We start from the raw sequence: 20,162 nt of genomic DNA on the forward strand, positions 1-20,162 counted from the left end.
AGGGTGGGGAGTTGGATGGGGTACAGTGTCTGTGTGAAAGGGTGGGGAGTTGGATGGGGTACAGTGTCTGTGATAGGGTGGGGAGTTGGATGGGGTACAGTGTCTGTGATAGGGTGGGGAGTTGGATGGGGTACAGTGTCTGTGTGATAGGGTGGGGAGTTGGATGGGGTACAGTGTCTGTGTGATAGGGTGGGGAGTTGGATGGGGTACAGTGTCTGTGTGATAGGGTGGGGAGTTGGATGGGGTACAGTGTCTGTGATAGGGTGGGGAGTTGGATGGGGTACAGTGTCTGTGATAGGGTGGGGAGTTGGATGGGGTACAGTGTCTGTGTGATAGGGTGGGGAGTTGGATGGGGTACAGTGTCTGTGATAGGGTGGGGAGTTGGATGGGGTACAGTGTCTGTGTGATAGGGTGGGGAGTTGGATGGGGTACAGTGTCTGTGTGATAGGGTGGGGAGTTGGATGGGGTACAGTGTCTGTGAAAGGGTGGGGAGTTGGATGGGGTGCAGTGTCTGTGTGAAAGGGTGGGGAGTTGGATGGGGTGCAGTGTCTGTGTGATAGGGTGGGGAGTTGGATGGGGTACAGTGTCTGTGAAAGGGTGGGGAGTTGGATGGGGTACAGTGTCTGTGAAAGGGTGGGGAGTTGGATGGGGTGCAGTGTCTGTGAAAGGGTGGGGAGTTGGATGGGGTACAGTGTCTGTGAAAGGGTGGGGAGTTGGATGGGGTACAGTGTCTGTGTGATAGGGTGGGGAGTTGGATGGGGTACAGTGTCTGTGAAAGGGTGGGGAGTTGGATGGGGTACAGTGTCTGTGTGATAGGGTGGGGAGTTGGATGGGGTGCAGTGTCTGTGTGATAGGGTGGGGAGTTGGATGGGGTACAGTGTCTGTGTGATAGGGTGGGGAGTTGGATGGGGTACAGTGTCTGTGTGATAGGGTGGGGAGTTGGATGGGGTACAGTGTCTGTGTGAAAGGGTGGGGAGTTGGATGGGGTACAGTGTCTGTGTGATAGGGTGGGGAGTTGGATGGGGTACAGTGTCTGTGAAAGGGTGGGGAGTTGGATGGGGTACAGTGTCTGTGTGAAAGGGTGGGGAGTTGGATGGGGTGCAGTGTCTGTGTGAAAGCGTGGGGAGTTGGATGGGGTACAGTGTCTGTGTGATAGGGTGGGGAGTTGGATGGGGTACAGTGTCTGTGTGATAGGGTGGGGAGTTGGATTGGGTACAGTGTCTGTGTGTGAAAGGGTGGGGAGTTGGATGGGGTACAGTGTCTGTGAAAGGGTGGGGAGTTGGATGGGGTACAGTGTCTGTGTGAAAGGGTGGGGAGTTGGATGGGGTGCAGTGTCTGTGTGAAAGGGTGGGGAGTTGGATGGGGTACAGTGTCTGTGTGAAAGGGTGGGGAGTTGGATGGGGTACAGTGTCTGTGTGAAAGGGTGGGGAGTTGGATGGGGTACAGTGTCTGTGTGATAGGGTGGGGAGTTGGATGGGGTACAGTGTCTGTGTGATAGGGTGGGGAGTTGGATGGGGTGCAGTGTCTGTGTGATAGGGTGGGGAGTTGGATGGAGTGCAGTGTCTGTGTGAAAGGGTGGGGAGTTGGATGGGGTACAGTGTCTGTGTGATAGGGTGGGGAGTTGGATGGGGTACAGTGTCTGTGTGATAGGGTGGGGAGTTGGATGGGGTACAGTGTCTGTGTGATAGGGTGGGGAGTTGGATGGGGTACAGTGTCTGTGTGATAGGGTGGGGAGTTGGATGGGGTGCAGTGTCTGTGTGATAGGGTGGGGAGTTGGATGGGGTACAGTGTCTGTGTGATAGGGTGGGGAGTTGGATGGGGTGCAGTGTCTGTGAAAGGGTGGGGAGTTGGATGGGGTGCAGTGTCTGTGTGATAGGGTGGGGAGTTGGATGGGGTGCAGTGTCTGTGTGATAGGGTGGGGAGTTGGATGGGGTACAGTGTCTGTGTGATAGGGTGGGGAGTTGGATGGGGTGCAGTGTCTGTGAAAGGGTGGGGAGTTGGATGGGGTGCAGTGTCTGTGTGATAGGGTGGGGAGTTGGATGGGGTGCAGTGTCTGTGTGAAAGGGTGGGGAGTTGGATGGGGTGCAGTGTCTGTGTGAAAGGGTGGGGAGTTGGATGGGGTACAGTGTCTGTGTGATAGGGTGGGGAGTTGGATGGGGTACAGTGTCTGTGAAAGGGTGGGGAGTTGGATGGGGTACAGTGTCTGTGTGAAAGGGTGGGGAGTTGGATGGGGTACAGTGTCTGTGTGATAGGGTGGGGAGTTGGATGGGGTGCAGTGTCTGTGAAAGGGTGGGGAGTTGGATGGGGTGCAGTGTCTGTGTGATAGGGTGGGGAGTTGGATGGGGTGCAGTGTCTGTGTGATAGGGTGGGGAGTTGGATGGGGTACAGTGTCTGTGTGATAGGGTGGGGAGTTGGATGGGGTGCAGTGTCTGTGTGATAGGGTGGGGAGTTGGATGGGGTGCAGTGTCTGTGTGAAAGGGTGGGGAGTTGGATGGGGTACAGTGTCTGTGTGATAGGGTGGGGAGTTGGATGGGGTACAGTGTCTGTGTGATAGGGTGGGGAGTTGGATGGGGTACAGTGTCTGTGTGAAAGGGTGGGGAGTTGGATGGGGTACAGTGTCTGTGTGATAGGGTGGGGAGTTGGATGGGGTGCAGTGTCTGTGAAAGGGTGGGGAGTTGGATGGGGTACAGTGTCTGTGTGATAGGGTGGGGAGTTGGATGGGGTGCAGTGTCTGTGAAAGGGTGGGGAGTTGGATGGGGTGCAGTGTCTGTGTGAAAGGGTGGGGAGTTGGATGGGGTACAGTGTCTGTGAAAGGGTGGGGAGTTGGATGGGGTGCAGTGTCTGTGTGATAGGGTGGGGAGTTGGATGGGGTGCAGTGTCTGTGTGAAAGGGTGGGGAGTTGGATGGGGTACAGTGTCTGTGTGATAGGGTGGGGAGTTGGATGGGGTGCAGTGTCTGTGTGATAGGGTGGGGAGTTGGATGGGGTGCAGTGTCTGTGTGAAAGGGTGGGGAGTTGGATGGGGTGCAGTGTCTGTGTGATAGGGTGGGGAGTTGGATGGGGTACAGTGTCTGTGTGATAGGGTGGGGAGTTGGATGGGGTGCAGTGTCTGTGTGAAAGGGTGGGGAGTTGGATGGGGTGCAGTGTCTGTGTGATAGGGTGGGGAGTTGGATGGGGTACAGTGTCTGTGTGAAAGGATGGGGAGTTGGATGGGGTACAGTGTCTGTGTGATAGGGTGGGGAGTTGGATGGGGTGCAGTGTCTGTGTGAAAGGGTGGGGAGTTGGATGGGGTACAGTGTCTGTGTGAAAGGATGGGGAGTTGGATGGGGTACAGTGTCTGTGTGATAGGGTGGGGAGTTGGATGGGGTACAGTGTCTGTGTGATAGGGTGGGGAGTTGGATGGGGTACAGTGTCTGTGTGATAGGGTGGGGAGTTGGATGGGGTGCAGTGTCTGTGTGATAGGGTGGGGAGTTGGATGGGGTGCAGTGTCTGTGTGATAGGGTGGGGAGTTGGATGGGGTGCAGTGTCTGTGTGATAGGGTGGGGAGTTGGATGGGGTGCAGTGTCTGTGTGATAGGGTGGGGAGTTGGATGGGGTGCAGTGTCTGTGCGATAGGGTGGGGAGTTGGATGGGGTACAGTGTGTGAAAGGGTGGATGGGGTGCAGTGTCTGTGTGATAGGGTGGGGAGTTGGATGCGGTACAGTGTCTGTGAAGGGGTGGGGAGTTGGATGGGGTACAGTGTCTGTGCGATAGGGTGGGGAGTTGGATGGGGTACAGTGTCTCTGTGTGATAGGGTGGGGAGTTGGATGGGGTACAGTGTCTGTGCGATAGGGTGGGGAGTTGGATGGGGTACAGTGTCTGTGTGATAGGGTGGGGAGTTGGATGGGGTACAGTGTCTGTGAAAGGGTGGATTGGGTACAGTGTCTGTGAAAGGGTGGGGAGTTGGATGGGGTGCAGTGTCTGTGTGATAGGGTGGGGAGTTGGATGGGGTACAGTGTCTGTGTGATAGGGTGGGGAGTTGGATGGGGTACAGTGTCTGTGTGATAGGGTGGGGAGTTGGATGGGGTACAGTGTGTGATTGGGTGGGGAGTTGGATGGGGTGCAGTGTCTGTGTGATAGGGTGGGGAGTTGGATGGGGTACAGTGTCTGTGTGATAGGGTGGGGAGTTGGATGGGGTACAGTGTGTGTGTGTGATAGGATGGGGAGTTGGATTGGGTACAGTGTCTGTGTGTGATAGGGTGGGGAGTTGGATGGGGTACAGTGTGTCTGTGATAGGGTGGGGAGTTGGATGGGGTACAGTGTCTGTGTGATAGGGTGGGGAGTTGGATGGGGTACAGTGTGTCTGTGATAGGGTGGGGAGTTGGATGGGGTGCAGTGTCTGTGTGATAGGGTGGGGAGTTGGATGGGGTGCAGTGTCTGTGTGATAGGGTGGGGAGTTGGATGGGGTACAGTGTCTGTGTGATAGGGTGGGGAGTTGGATGGGGTGCAGTGTCTGTGTGATAGGGTGGGGAGTTGGATGGGGTACAGTGTCTGTGTGATAGGGTGGGGAGTTGGATGGGGTACAGTGTCTGTGTGATAGGGTGGGGAGTTGGATGGGGTACAGTGTCTCTGTGTGATAGGATGGGGAGTTGGATTGGGTACAGTGTCTGTGTGATAGGGTGGGGAGTTGGATTGGGTACAGTGTCTGTGATAGGGTGGGGAGTTGGATTGGGTACAGTGTGTCTGTGATAGGGTGGGGAGTTGGATGGGGTGCAGTGTCTCTGTGTGATAGGGTGGGGAGTTGGATGGGGTGCAGTGTCTGTGTGATAGGGTGGGGAGTTGGATGGGGTACAGTGTGTCTGTGATAGGGTGGGGAGTTGGATGGGGTGCAGTGTCTGTGAAAGGGTGGGGAGTTGGATGGGGTACAGTGTCTGTGATAGGGTGGGGAGTTGGATGGGGTACAGTGTCTGTGTGATAGGGTGGGGAGTTGGATTGGGTACAGTGTCTGTGTGATAGGGTGGGGAGTTGGATTGGGTACAGTGTCTGTGTGATAGGGTGGGGAGTTGGATGGGGTACAGTGTGTCTGCGATAGGGTGGGGAGTTGGATGGGGTACAGTCTCTCTGACAGTGTGGGGAATTAGGTGGAAGTGTTGGAATATCTGTGAACTGGGTCGGGAGGGGCCAGCGTTCCTTTATGAATTTGGATGGTGGGAGTTGGGTGTGGGACGGCGACTGGTGGTAACTTTTGACGAATTGATGATCTGGTTACCATGTTGAAAATACAAATATCACTTTTTAAATTCCTTTTTTAAGATCGACAATCTAATATAACTAAAACTGCTTAAAAGGAAACAAAAAAAGGTGATATTTAATGTAAATATTGCGATGACTACATCCCCGGACTCCCTAGAAACACACTATTTTCTCCCTTCAATATTTGGATTCCCCCTCAGGCTTTCATGTTCTGGGTGCAGAGTGAGAAATGTAAACACAGAAGAAATCACCGGTCAGATTGGGAAAGAGGTGAAGAGATGGAGGCGGCACTGGGTAGTTTGACTGACTGAAGCAGGGAGCAAATGATGGAAGGAGAGACACAAGGTATTGAATTTACTTTTTATTTTAGTTTTCTGACATTTATTTTGTTTTGGTTTTATTTACAGTCTCATTTGGATTTTACAGTGGATAATCTGGAAATTACATTTTCTAACTCCTGACCCCTGACCCGAATGGCGGGAGGTCAAGTCACTGTGATGTCATGGATGATGCGGGCCGGCCCGAGGCCCCGCCCCTTTTACAGACCCAGATCGGAGCCAGAGCCGATTCTCAGCCACTGGTTTTTATCCCAAGGCAAGAAGAAAGGATAAAGTTTCCCCGTGAATTTATTCCCAGTGAAGGTGTGGAGATGGGACTTGGTGTCCGCGCTGTAAAATGAAACTGTCCCGGACTCGTAACTGAGATAAACTCCCACCTTCCCGGGGATCGGACCGGCGGGGAGACGGGATTCAGGGGAGGAGATTACATAAAAATCATCATCAAACCGCCGGATGGCCCAGACTCCAGTCTCCGGCCTCAGTCTGACCTTTCCCTTCCTCTCCACAGACTCTGCGGCTACTCCCAGTCTCCAGCGCTCATTCCCCGCCACCTCCACCTCCCAGTAATGTTTCCCCGATGTGAATCCCTCCGATCCCAGCACACAGGCCCAGCCTGTAAACCTCTTCCCGGTGTCAGGGAGATTCCTCTCGGTCCCGGTCCGTCTCACACTCTTCAGATCCTCAGACACCTCGAGCTCTGGATTCGCTGTTTCCACATCCAGGGTCACAGAGACTGGGAGAAAAAGCAGAGAATTAGAGAGATTCACCCGGGATTAGAGAGAGACTGGCCGGGGATCGGGGGGAGAGACTGGCCGGGGATCGGGGGGAGAGACTGGCCGGGGATCGGGGGGGGGGGGGGGAAGAGACTGGCCGGGGATCGGGGGGAGAGACTGGCCGGGGATCGGGGGGAGAGAATGGCCGGGGATCGGTGGGGGGGGGGGGGGTAGACACTGGCCGGGGATCGGGGGGAGAAACTGGCGGGGGGGAGAGACTGGCCGGGGATCGGGGGGGAGAGACTGGCCGGGGATCGGGGGAAGACTCGGGAATTCCACGTTAAATAAAACCATTGAACACAGCGGGAGCTGCGGGATTCCTGCTCCCCGCGGGCCTGATCCCAGTTTCCCATTTGATCCATTTCCTGTGAATTGTTGGAGATTTCTGCTCCCAATCTCTGGGGTCGGGCAGGAGCGATGCTCTCACCGAGTTCGCCGCTTCGGACTGATTCCCTGTTTCTAAAGACTGAAGAGCCGCCCCGAGGGGAGGGAACGAGCAGCTCGATTGTAACCGGAGCAGGAATGGCAGAAAAAAAACCACAGGCCAATTCAGGAAAAAACTGGGGAATTCTCCCCCTGCCAGATTCGGGCCCATTCCCCCATCAGGATTAGATCTGCCCATTTTCTCATCTTAGACACTCCCTTTACTGGGTCAGGGTGATTTCTGAGCTGGATGGTTCGAGGAACTGTTGCTCTATGTTTCCAGCCACCTGCACCCACGTCAACAGACCCAACAACTCACACTGTTATAACACCTTTCACAAAATGAAATCCTTTACAGAGGGGGTCAGGGGGAGGGCAGGCATTAGGGGATGTGCCCCTAAAGCAGAAAGCAGGTTTTGAGGTTTCTGAAAGTGGAGAGGTGCAGCATGAGGGAGGGGTTTAGGAACAGAATCCCAGACTGCAGGGGCATGTTGACTCAAAGCTCTGCTATTGCTGTGGGAATGGGGATGAGGGGCTGCATGCAGAGAAGATCAAAGTCAGAAAAGCAGATGATGAAAATGACTGCACAGGGAGAGAGGATGAAGGCCACGGGCATTAGGTAAGGACATCGACAGATGATGTTACAAAGGTGGAATTATGCTTTGATGATGGACTAAATGTGAGGTTTGAAGCTCAGCTCAGGGTCAAGCAGCACACAGAGGCTCCATACAATCAGGTGTAGTCTCAGCGAATACCCAGGAAAGGTGATGGGTGTGGTACTGTAGTGGTTGTAATACTGTAATAACTATCCAGAGGGGAGGAGGCAATCTTACCCGAACCCACCCGTCAGGATACTGACAGGATCGGGTGTAACGCTGGTTTTACTCTCCGACTGATTTTACTCTCCATTGAAGTCAACAAAGAGCAACACTGAGCGAGGTATAAAACCGGCGTTCCACCCGATCCCGTGGGTTTCCCCGCTGGAGAGTTAGGTTAAAATTACCCGTGACTTCAAATTCACAACGGCAAGCTATGGAATTGAATTCAATGAATCTGGTAATTTGTGGGCTAGTGCCAGAAAACATGACCATGAAAGCTGCCAGACTGTGGTACAAATCCAAGTGGGTCACTGGGCCCTTCACAAGACGACAGTCCACACTACGTGGTTAACTCTTCATTTCCTCAAGGCAACTAGGAATGGACAGCAAATGTGGCCTCATCAACATTGCCCATATCCTGAGAACTAATTTTAAAATCTCAGGAGTTCCAATTTCTAGTTGAAGCTGAACAATGTGGCCTCAGTGTTGCTGATGTTAGCTGGAGAAAGTCATCTGCGACTTGATGTTGGAAAGGCTAAAGTGGTAAAGCTGGGCATCATCCACACACACATGGAGAAGCTGAGCTTGTGCTTGCAGATGGTGTCACCAAGGGGCTGCATGTTCTTTTTATTCGTTTATGGGATGTGGGCGTCGTTGGCAAGGCCAGCATTTATTGCCCATTCCTATTTGCCCTTGAGAAGGTGGTGGTGAGCCGCCTTCTTGAACCGTTGCAGTCCGTGTGGTGATGGTACTCCCACAGTGCTGTTAAGGAGGGCGTTCCAGGATTTTAACCCAGCAATGATGAAGGATTGGCGATATATTTCCAAGTCAGGATGGTGTGTAACTTGGAGGTGGTGGTGTTCCCATGCGCCTGCTGCCCTTGTTCTTCTAGGTGGCAGAGGTCCTGGGTTTGGGAGGTGCTGCCGAAGAAGCCTTGGCGAGTTGCTGCAGTGCATCTTGTAGATGGTACACACTGCAGACACGGTACGCCGGTGGTGGAGGGCGTGAATGTTTAATGTGGCAGATGGGGTGCCAATCAAGCGGGCTGCTTTGTCCTGGATGGTGTCGAGCTTCTTGAGTGTTGTTGGAGCTGCACTCATCCAGGCAAGTGGAGAGTATTCCATCACACTCCTGACTTGTGCCTTGTCGATGGTGGAAAGGCTTTGGGGAGTCAGGAGGTGAGACACTCGTCACAGAATACCCAGCCTCCGACCGGTTCTTATTGCCACAGTGTTAGTGTGGCTGGTCCAGTTAAGTTTCCCTTCAATGGTGACCCCCAGGATGTTGATGGTGGGGGATTCAGCGATGGTAATGCCATCGAATGTCAAGGGGAGGTGGTTAGACTCTCGCTTGTTGGAGATAGTCATTGCCTGGCACTTAGGTGGCAGGTAGCATTCGCGCCACAGATCAGCCCTAGCCGGAATGTCGTCCAGGTCTTGTTGCATGCAGGCATGGACTGCTTCATTATCTGAGGAGTAGTGGATGGTGCTGAACACTGTGCAGTCATCAGCGAACATCCCCATTTCTGATCTTATGTTGGAGGGACTGTCATTGCGGAAGCAGCTGAAGATGGTTGGGCCTAGGACACTGCCCTAACGAACTCCTGCAGCGATGTCCTGGGCCTGAGATGATTGACCTTCAACCACCACAACCATCTTCCTTTCTGCTAGGTATAACTCCAGCCAGTGGAGCGTTTTCCCCGATTCCCATTGACTTCAGTTTTACTAGGGCTCCTTGATGCCACACTTGGTCAAATGCTGTCTTGATGTCAAGAGCAGTCACTCTCGCCTCACCTCTGGAATTCAGCTTCTTTGTCCATGTTTGGACAAAGGCTGTAATGAGGTTGGGAGCCGAGTGGTCTTGGCGGAACCCAAACTGGACATCAGTGAGCATGTTATTGGTGAGTAAGTGCCACTTGATAGCACTATCGAAGACACCTTCCATCACTTTGCTGATGATTGAGAGTAGACTGATGAGGCGGTAATTGGCTGAGTTGGATTTGTCCTGCTTTTTGTGGACAGGACATAACTGGGCAGTTATCCACATTGTCAGATAGATGCCAGTGTTGTAGTTCTACTGGAACAGCTTAGCTAGAGGCACGGCTAGTTCTGGAGCACAAGTCTTCAGCACAATAGCCGGGATGTTGTCGGGGCCCATAGCCTTTGCTGGATCCAGTGCGCACAGCCGTTACTTGATATTACATGGAGTGAATCGAATTGGCTGAAGACTAGCTTCTGTGATGGTGGGGACCTCAGGAGTAGGCCGATATGGATCATCCACTTGACACTTCTGGCTGAAGATGGTTGCAAACGCTTCAACCTTGTCTTTTGCACTCACGTGCTGGGCTGCACCATCATTGAGGATGGGGATATTGATGGCACCTCCTCCTCCCGTTAATTGTTTAATGGTCCACCACCATTCACGACTGATGTGGCAGGACTTTGATCTGATCTGTTGATTGTGGGATCGCTTAGCCCTGTTGATAGCGTGTTGCTTCCACTTTTTATTTGGCACCTCATTTTTAGGTACGCCTGGTGCTGCTCCTGGCATGCTCTTCTACACTCCTTATTGAACCAGGGTTGGCCCCCTAGCTTGATGGTAATGGTAGAGTGAGTGATATGCCGGGCCATGAGGTTACAGATTGTGGTGGAATACCATTCTGCTGCCCCACAGCACCTCATGGATGCCTAGTTTTGGGCTGCTAGATCTGTTCTGAATCTATCCCATTTAGCACGGTGGTAGTGCCACACAACACGATGGAGGGTGTCCTTAGTGTAAAGACAGAACTTTGTCTCCACAATGACTGTGTGGTGGTCACGGCTACCAATATGGACAGATGCATCTGCGACAGGTAGATTGGTGAGGACGAGGTCAAGTAGGTTTTTCCCTCATGTTGGTTCTCTCGCCACCTGTCGCAGGCCCAGACTGGCAGTTATGTGGCTAACGAGCCACTCTTGGTGATGGACATTGAAGTCCTCCACCCAGAGTACATTCTGTGTCCTTGCTACTCAGTGCTTCTTCCAAGTGGTGTTCAACATGGAGGAGTACTGATCAGCTGAGGGAGGACAGTAGCTGGTATGTCAGGTTGTTGCTTGACTAATCTGTGGGACAGCTCCCCCAATTTTGGCACAAGTCCCCAGATGTTGGTGAGGAGGACTTTTCAGGGTCGACTGGGCTGGGTGTGCCATTGCCATGTCCATAGCCACTGCCGAAGTTGATGCCGGGTGGTCCCTCCGGTTTCATTCTTGTTAGTGTTTCGAAGCGGTTTGCTTGTTCGGCCATTTCAGAGGGCAGTTAAGAGTTAACCACATTGCTGTGGGTTTGGAGTCACATATAGGCCAGACCAGGTAAGGACAGCAGATTTCCTTCCCTTAAGGACATTAGGGAACCAGATGGTTTTTTACGACAATCCGATAGTTACCATTACTGATACTAGTAATTATTCCAGATTTATTTAATTAATTGAATTTCAATTCCCCAGGTACCATGGTGGGATTTGAACTCATGTCATGGGATCATTAAGTCCAGGCCTCTGGATTACTAACCCAGTGACATTACCACTATGCTACCGTTCCCTATGAGGAATTGGAAAGGGTCAAGTCTGAAGCCTTAGGGCATGCTGGAGGGGATTCTAACCAGGGAAGAGATGTAAATAAGAAATCAATGGAATTAAAATCAGGCGCGATCTGTAAAGGATGAGCAATCAGCTGTGCCAGATTACCACCCAGATGTGAAAGTTGACATTCTAGCCCATAATTTCTTCCCACATACACAGACATCCTCCATCATGTTGCAGCACTACCACCGTGCTAAATGATTCAGAACAGACGTAGCAGTTCAAAACTGGGCATCCATGAGGCGCTGTGGGCCATCAGCAGCAGAATTGTATTCCACCACAATCTGTAACCTTATAGACTGGAATATTACTCACTCCTCCCTCACCATCAAATCACATAATCAACCCTGGTTCAATGAGGAGTGTAGAAGAACATGTCAGGAGCAACAACAAACATACCTGCAAATGAGCTGCCAACCTGGTAAAGCCAAAACATGGGGCTACATGCATGCTAAACAGTGGAAACAGCATGCTATAGACAAAGCTAAGTGATCCCACAACCAATGGATCAGGTCAAAGCTCTGCAGTCCTGCCACATGCAGTTGCGAATGCTGGTGGGCAATTAAGCAACTATTTGGGAGGAGGAGGCTCCATGAACATCCCCATTCAAGGACATAATGCATAATTTGCAATAAACATATATTCCTCTAGAGCATAAAAACCCAAAAGGAAAAGAGATCCAACCATGGCTAACAGAAGAAATTAAAGCTAATATTAAGTCAAAGGAGGAAGCTTATAAAGTTGCCAGAAAAAGCAGTCAGCCTGAGGATTGGGATCTTTTTAGAAATCATAAGGGGGACCAAGAATTTGATAAAGAAAGGGAAAATGGAATATGAGCACAAACTAGCGAAAAATATAAATACGGATTGTAAAACATAGAAACATAGAAGATAGGAGCAGGAGTAGGCCATTCAGCCCCTCGAGCCTGCTCCGCCATTCAATGCGATCATGGCTGATCATCCAAATTCAGTACCCGGTCCCTGCTTTCTCCCCATACCCCTTGATCCCTTTAGCCTTAAGAAATATATCCAACTCCTTCTTGAATATATTTAATGAACTGGCCTCCACCGCCTTCTGTGGTAGAGAGTTCCACAGGTTCACCACTCTCTGGGTGAAGAAGTTCCTCCTCATTTCTGTCCTAAATGGCTTACCCTTTATCCTTAGACTGTGTCCCCTGGTTCTGGACTCCCCAACCATCGGGAACATCCTTCCTGCATCTAGTCTGTCCAGTCCTGTCAGAATTTTATAAGTTTCAATGAGATCCCCTCTCATTCTTCTAAATTCCAGCGAGTATAAGCCCAATCGACCCAATCTCTCCTCATACGTCATTCCTGCCATCCCAGGTATCAGCCTGGTGAATCTTCGCTGAAGTCCTTCCATGGCAAGAACATCCTTCCTCAGATAAGGCGACCAAAACTGCACAGAATACTCAAGATGTGGTCTCACCAAGGCCCTGTACAACTGCAGCAAATCATCCTTGTTCCTGTACCCAAACCTTCTTGCTACGAAGGCCAACATACCATTTGCCTTCTTAACCGCCTGCTGCACCTGCATGCTTACCTTCAGCGACTGGTGCACAAGGACACCCAGGTCTCGTTGCACTTCCCCTTCTCCCAATCTATTGCCATTTAGATAATAATCTGCCTTCCTGTTTTTGCCACCAAAGTGGACAACCTCACATTTATCCACGTTATATTGCATCTGCCATGTTTCTGCCCAATCACCCAACATGTCCAAATCATCCTGGAGTTTCTCGACATCCTCCTCACAGCACACACGCCCATCCAGCTTTGTGTCGTCTGCAAATTTGGAGTTATTACATCTAGTTCCCTTGTCTAGATCATTTTTATATATTGTGAATAGCTGGGGTCCAAGGACCGATCCCTGCGGTACCCCACTAGTCACTGCCTGCCACTCGGAAAAGGACCCGTTTATTCCAACTCTTTGCTTTCTGTCTGCCAACCAGTTCTCTATCCAAGTCAATACCTTGCCCCCAATCCCATGTGCCTTAACTTTACATGCTAATCTCTTATGCGGGACCTTATTGAAGGCCTTCTGAAAGTCCAGATACACCACATCCACTGGTTCTCCCTTATCTATTTTACCAGTTACATCCTCAAAAAATTCCAGTAGATTAGTCAAGCACGATTTACCTTTTGTGAATCCATGTTGACTTTGTCCGATCCTGTCACTGTTTTCCAAGTGCTCTGCTATTACATCTTTTATAATGGACTCTAGCATTTTCCCCACTACCGATGTCAGGCTTACCGGTCTGTAATTCCCCGTTTTCTCTCTACCACCTTTTTTGAATAGTGGGGTAACATTAGCTACCCTCCAATCCATGTTCCAGATTCCATTGAATGTTGGAAGATGATCAGCAATGCATCTACTATTTCTAGGGCCACTTCCTTAAGTACCCGAGGATGTAGATTATCAGGCCCTGGGGATTTATCGGCCTTCAATCCCATCAATTTCCCTAACACCATTTCCCTACAAAATACTGATTTCTTTCAGTTCCTCCCTTTCATCAGACCCTATGTTTCCCGGCATCTCTGGGAGGTTATATGTGTCCTCCTTTGTGAAGACAGAATATGTATTTAGTTGGTCTGCCATTTCTTTGTTCCCCATTATAAATTCCCCTGATTCTGACTGCAAGGGACCTACGCTTGACTTCACCAATCTTTTTCTCTTCACATATCTATAAAAGCTTTTACAGTCAGTTTTTATGTTCCCTGCAAGCCTACTCTCATATTCTATTTTCCCCTTCTTAATTAATCCCTTTGTCCTCCTTTGTTGAATCCTAAATTGCTCCCAATCCTCAGGATTATTGCTTTTTCTGGCCAATTTATATGTCCTCTCCTTGGATCTTATGCTATCCTTAATTTCCCTTGTTAGCCACGGTTGAATCACCTTTTTTGTTTTATTTTTGTGCCAAACTGGGATGAACATTTTCTGTAGTTTATCCATGCGGTCTTTGAATGTTTGCCATTGCCTATCCACCGTCAACCCTTTGAGTGACATTCCCCAATCAATCCTACCCAACTCGCGCCTCAGACCATCGTAGTTTCCTTTATTTAAATTTAGGACCCTAGTCTCTGAGTCGACTACTTCATTCTCCATCTTAATGAAGAATTCGATCATATTATGATCGCTCCGACCCAAGGGGCCTTGTACAACAAGATTGCTAATTAATCCTTTCTCGTTACATAATACCCAGTCAAAGATGGTCTGATCTCTGTTTGGTTCCTCGACATATTGGTGCAGGAAACCATCCCGTAAACACTCCAGGAATTCCTCCTCCACAGTATTGTTACTAATTTGGTTAGCCCAATCTATATGTAGATTAAAGTCACCCATGATGACTGCTGTGCCCTTATTGCACACTTCCTTAATTTCCCTTTTAATGCCATCCCCAACCTCCGCCTTACTGTTTGGAGGTCTATATACCACTCCCACTAACGTTTTCTGCCCCTTGGTATTTCTCAATTCTACCCATACAGATTCCACATCATCAGCGCTAATATCCTTCCTTAATCCCTGTTAATCCCTTCTTGAACCAGTAATGCTACCCCACCTCCCTTTCCTTTTTGCCTATCTTTCCTGAATATCGAATACCCCTGGATGTTGAGTTCCCAGCCTTGGCCATCCTTGAGCCACGTTTCCGTAATCCCAACCAAATCATATTTGTTTATCTCTCTTTGCGCAGCCAATTCATCCACCTTATTACGAATGCTCCTTGCATTAAGACACAAAGCCTTCAGGCTTATTTTATTTTTTTTAACGCTCTTAGACCTATTAGAATTATTATTCACTGTGGCCATGTTTGAATTAAACCGTTGATTTCTCTGACTGCCACTTTTGTTTTTCCCCTTCCTTTCTTTTGCTTTTATCCTTGTTTCCCTTTCCTCTGTCCCCCTGCTCAGGTTTCCAACCCCCTGCCATCTTAGTTTAAACCCTCCCCCAGAACACTAGCAAACACACCCCCTAGCTTCTATAGGTATGTGAAAATGAAGAGTGGCGAAGGTAAATGTAGGTCCTTTACAGTCAGCGATGGGAGAATTTATAATGGGGAATGAGGAACTGGCAGAGAAATTAAATAAATACTTTGTTTCTGTCTTCACAGAGGAAGACACAAAAAACCTCCCAGAAATACGAGAAAAGCAAGGGTGTGGCGAGAATGAGGAACTTAAAGAAATTATTAGTAAAAAAAAGTGCTAGCAAAATTAATGGGACTAAAAGTCGATAAATCACAAGGACTGGATGACCTACATCCCAGGGTTTTGAAAGAGGTGGCCATTGGGATAGTGGACGCATTGGTTGTCATCTTTCAAAATTCTATAGATTCTGGAACGGTCCCTGCAGATTGGAGGATAGCAAATGTAACCCTGCTATTTAAGAAAGGAGGGAGAGAGAAAACGGGGAACTACGGACCTGTTAGCCTCACATCAGTAGTTGGGAAAATGCTGGAATCTATTATAAAGGATGCAATAACTGGGCACTTAGAAACTAATAGTAAGATTGGGCAGAGTCAACATGGATTTATGAACATAAGAACATAAGAAATAGGAGCAGGAGTAGGCCAATCGGCCCCTCGAGCCTGCTCCGCCATTCAATAAGATCATGGCTGATCTGATCCTAACCTCAAATCTTCTATCACTGTGCATCCACCCGAACCCATGTGATCTCCCGGGAGAGGCAAAAAACCAGATAAAGACCCAATGGCCAATTAGGGAGAAAAAAATCTGGGAAATTCCTCTCCGACCCATCTAGGCGATCGAAATTCTTCCAGGAGATCACGCTGTCCCTATATTTTCTGCAGTACTTACCTTCTGTAAAGGCGATCTCCACCCCAGCCAGGAACAGGAATAAAACCATCTCCTGAAATCTAACACAGAATTAGAACACAGTAGGAGCAGAACCAGGCTACACGGCCCCTGGGCCCACTCCACTACCCACAGGGCCATGACCATTCCGAACCTAGACTCATGTCCAATTTCCTGCCCGCTCCCCGTAACCCTTAATTCCCTTTACATCTAGGAAACTATCTATTTCTGTTTTAAATTTATTTAATGATGTAGCTTCCACAGCTTTCTGGGGCAGCAAATTCCACAAACTTACCACCCTCTGAGTGAAAGGGAAATCCTGTTTGACAAACCTATTGGAGTTCTTTGAGGATGTAACTAATGGAGTAGACAAAGGGGAACTGGTAGATGAGGTGTATCTGGATTTTCAGAAGGCCTTCGATAAGGTCCCACACAAGAGGTTGGTGAACAAAATTAGGGCACATGGAATTGGGGGTAATATATTAGCATGGATTGAGAATTGGTTAACAGACAGAAAACAAAGAGTAGGGATAAACGGGTCATTTTCAGGATAGCAGGCTGTGACTAGTGGAGTACCGCAAGGGTCGGTGCTTGGGCCCCAGCTATTCACAATCTATATCAATGATTTGGATGAAGGGACTAAATGTAACATTTCCAAATTTGCTGATGATACAAAACTAGGTGGCAGTGTCAGTTGTGAAGAGGATGTGAAGAGGCTTCAAGGGGATCTCGACAGGCTCTGAGTGGATGAGAACATGGCAGATGGAATATAATGTGGATAAATGTAAAGTTATCCACTTTGGTAGAAAAGACAGAAAGGCAGAGTATTTCCTAAATGGTGAAAGATTGGGGAATGCAGATGCTCAAAGGGACCTGGGTGTCCTTGTACTAGGCCTGTATTCTCTTGAATTCAGAAAGAATGAGAGGGGATCTCATTGAAGCATACAAAATTATTACAGGGCTTGATAGGGTGGAGAATGTTTCCCACGGCTGGGGAGTCTAGAACCAGGGGCCACAGCCTCAGGATAAAGGGTAGACCATTCAGGACTGAGATGAGAAGAAATTTCTTCACGCAGAGGGTGATGAATCTTTGGAATTCTCTACCCCAGAGGGCTGTGGAGGCTCAGTCATTGGGTATATTCAAAACAGAAGTCGATAGATTTCTGACTAGTAAAGGCATCAAGGGATATGGCGATAGGGCCGGTGAATGGAGTTGAGGCAGAAGATCAGCCATGATCTCATTGAATGGCGGAGCAAGCTCGAAGGGCTGAATGGCCGACTCCTGCTCCTATTTCTTATGTTCTTATCCTAAATGATGGTGGAGCCCAGCACGCGAGTACAAAAGTCAAAGGTTGAAGCATTCGCAACCAGCTTCAGCAGAAGTGCCGAGTGGATGATCCATCTTGGCCTTCTCCTGAGGTCACCACAATCACAGATGCCAGTTTTCACTCCACGTGATAAGAAATAGCTGAGTGCACTGGACAATGCAAAGGCTCTGGGCCCCGACAACCTCCCGGCTGTAGTGCTGATGGCCTGTAATCCAGAACTATCCACGCTTGTAACCAAGCTGTTCCAATACCACTACAACACTGGCTTCTGCCCAACAATGAAAAATTACACAGGTATGTGTTGTCCACAAGCTGCAGGTCGAAAACCAATCCAGCCAATTACTGCCCTATCAACCTACTCTCAATCATCAGCAAAGCGATGAAACGAGTCGTCAACAGTTTGATCAAGTGACACGTACTCACCAATGCTAACCAATGCTCAGTTTGGGTTCCACCGGCACCACTCCGCTCCAAACCTCATAACAGCCTTGGTCTAAACGTGGACACAAGAGCTGAACTCCAGAGGTAAGCCTAGAGGGACTGCCCTTGACATCAAGGCAGTATTTGAACCAGTGTGGCACCAAAGAGCACTAAAGTAAATGGGGATCGGGGGGGGGGGGGGGGGGGGAAAGGTGTTTGTGATTGGAGGCTAATCATCTCAGCCCCAGGACATTGCTGCAGGAGTTCCTCAGGTCCAACCATCTTCAGCTGGTTCATCAATGACCTTCCCTCCATCACAAGGTCAGAAGTGGGGCTTTTCACTGAAAGCTGCATAGTATTCAGCTAAATTTGCAATTCCTCAGATAATAAAACAGTCCATGCCCTCATGCAGCAAAATCTGAACAACCTCCAGGTTTAGGCTAAGTGGCAAATAAAATTCATGCCACACAAGTGCCGGGTAATGACCATCTACAGAGAGAGCCTAACTACCTCCCCTTGACATTCAATGACATTACCTCCTCAAGGGCAACTAGGGATGGGCAATAAATGCTGGACTTGCAGGCAATACCCATATCCCGAGAATGAATTTAAAACAAAATTTCATCACAGAATCCCCCACCATCAATATCCTGGGGGGTCACCATTGACTAGAAACTTAACTGGAGCAGCCACATAACTACCATGGGTACAGGTCAAAGGCTGGGTATTCTGTGGAGTGTGGCTCACCTCCTGACTCCCCAAAGCCTTCTCTGTCCACAAGACAAGAGGGTGATGGAATACGTTCCACTTGCCTGGATGGGTGCAACTACAACACTCGTGAAGCTTGACACCATCCTGGATAAAACAAACAGTCTGCTTGATGGGTACCCCATCTACTAGCTTACACATCCACATCCTCCACTACTGGCGTACCATGGCTGCAGTGTGTACTGTCTACAAGTTGCCAAGGCTTCTTCGGCAGCACCACCCAGACCTACGACCTCAACCATCTACTACAACAACAACTTTCAGTAGGTGCGACCAGCCAGGTTAGATGCGAGTTGGAACAACTGTTACAAGTAGTAAAAACGCACTGTCCAAGTGATTAAGGATACATTTAAGAACACAATTCTTTAAAGAACAAAGGCCTAGAAATTTGCAGGTTCAGCGCTGGCCATTAAGGCCCGTTGAAGAAAAAATGGCAGCCGCCTTCCTTCTGCCGGCAGGTCCCGTGGTGGACGCCACTTACGGCAGGTTGGCAGCGCTGCCAGTGCCTGCGCTCGCTGCAGAAATCGAAATGAGGCAGATCTTGGCATCAATGAGCATGCATCAAGTGAGCATTGCACAATCTACCATTTTCACCGTCGCCGCGCCACTTACCACTCTCTTTTAATCACGACCATCTGACCACACGTTCAGCAGCAGGAAGGAGCCTCCAGCAGCGATATTTAAAAGGAATCATCATCAACAAGTTGCAGTTGACAGTCTCTCAGTTTGACTGGCTCTGTGTAACTTTCTGCAAATCTTGCAGCTTTCTCAACTTGTTTAAAGTTCCTGAGGTGGCAGGGACTGTTGGTGCAAGTGGAGAATGCCTTCATTCTCATTTAAAGGCTTCTGCTTACTACACTTGCTCACAGTCATGGGGTTCTACTTGTAGAGCCCTTCATCCCCCTCGCACTTGAGCATCTTCGGGAGACGGAGTGGAAGACCAGGAGATGCTCGCAGAGGGAGGAGGAGGAGGGCACTTAACAAGAGGCCTTACCCACCTAGGGTTTTCCGAGGGCAGTGTATTAGGAGGCTCCTAAGGAGGTGGTCACAGAACTCTGCCACCTCCTGTAACCAGACATGCAGCCTCAAAGCAGGGTGACCACGGCTCTCCCAGTGGCCCTCAATTTCTTCGCCAACGGATCCTTCCAGTCTGCAGCAGGAGACATAGCTAACATCTCCTAGTTTGCCGTCCATTGCTGCATCCGGGAAGTCACAGAGACTCCCTACTCCAAGAGAAGGGACTACAGTACATTGTTTTCTCTCATAGAAACATAGAAGATAGGAGCAGGAGTAGGCCATTCGGCCCTTCGAGCCTGCTCCGCCATTCAATGAGATCATGGCTGATCATCCAAATTCAGTACCCTGTCCCTGCCTTCTCCCCATATCCCTTGATCCCCTTAGCCTTAAGAAATATATCCAACTCTTTCTTGAATATATTTAATGAACTGGCCTCCACCGCCCTCTGTGGCAGAGAATTCCACAGGTTCACCACTCTCTGGGTAAGAAAATCCTCCTAATTTCAGTCCTAAATGGCTTACCCCTTATCCTTAGACTATGACCCCTGGTTCTGGACTCCCCGGCCATCAGAAACATCCTTCCTGCATCTAGTCTGTCGAGACCTGACAG

At 49.6% G+C, this 20,162-nt stretch overlaps 1 protein-coding gene across 3 annotated transcripts in view; it reads right to left on the reverse strand.

The window, feature by feature from the left end:
- Positions 1-5,577: 5,577 nt before the first annotated feature.
- Positions 5,578-20,162, reverse strand: part of LOC147096258 (butyrophilin subfamily 1 member A1-like) — a 61,867-nt gene continuing 47,282 nt past the window's right edge. For all 3 annotated transcript variants that reach the window (XM_085975105.1, XM_085975106.1, XM_085975107.1), the window contains one exon: positions 5,578-6,300. In XM_085975105.1, the coding sequence (XP_085831231.1) occupies positions 5,768-6,300 (533 nt within the window). In that variant the 3' untranslated portion in view covers positions 5,578-5,767. The remainder of the gene's footprint in view (positions 6,301-20,162) is intronic.

Source organism: Somniosus microcephalus, unplaced genomic scaffold, assembly GCF_052327205.1.
Source record: "Somniosus microcephalus isolate GS21.2 unplaced genomic scaffold, FLI_Smic_1.0 unresolved_chr1, whole genome shotgun sequence".
NCBI classification, from domain to species: Eukaryota; Metazoa; Chordata; class Chondrichthyes; order Squaliformes; family Somniosidae; genus Somniosus; species Somniosus microcephalus.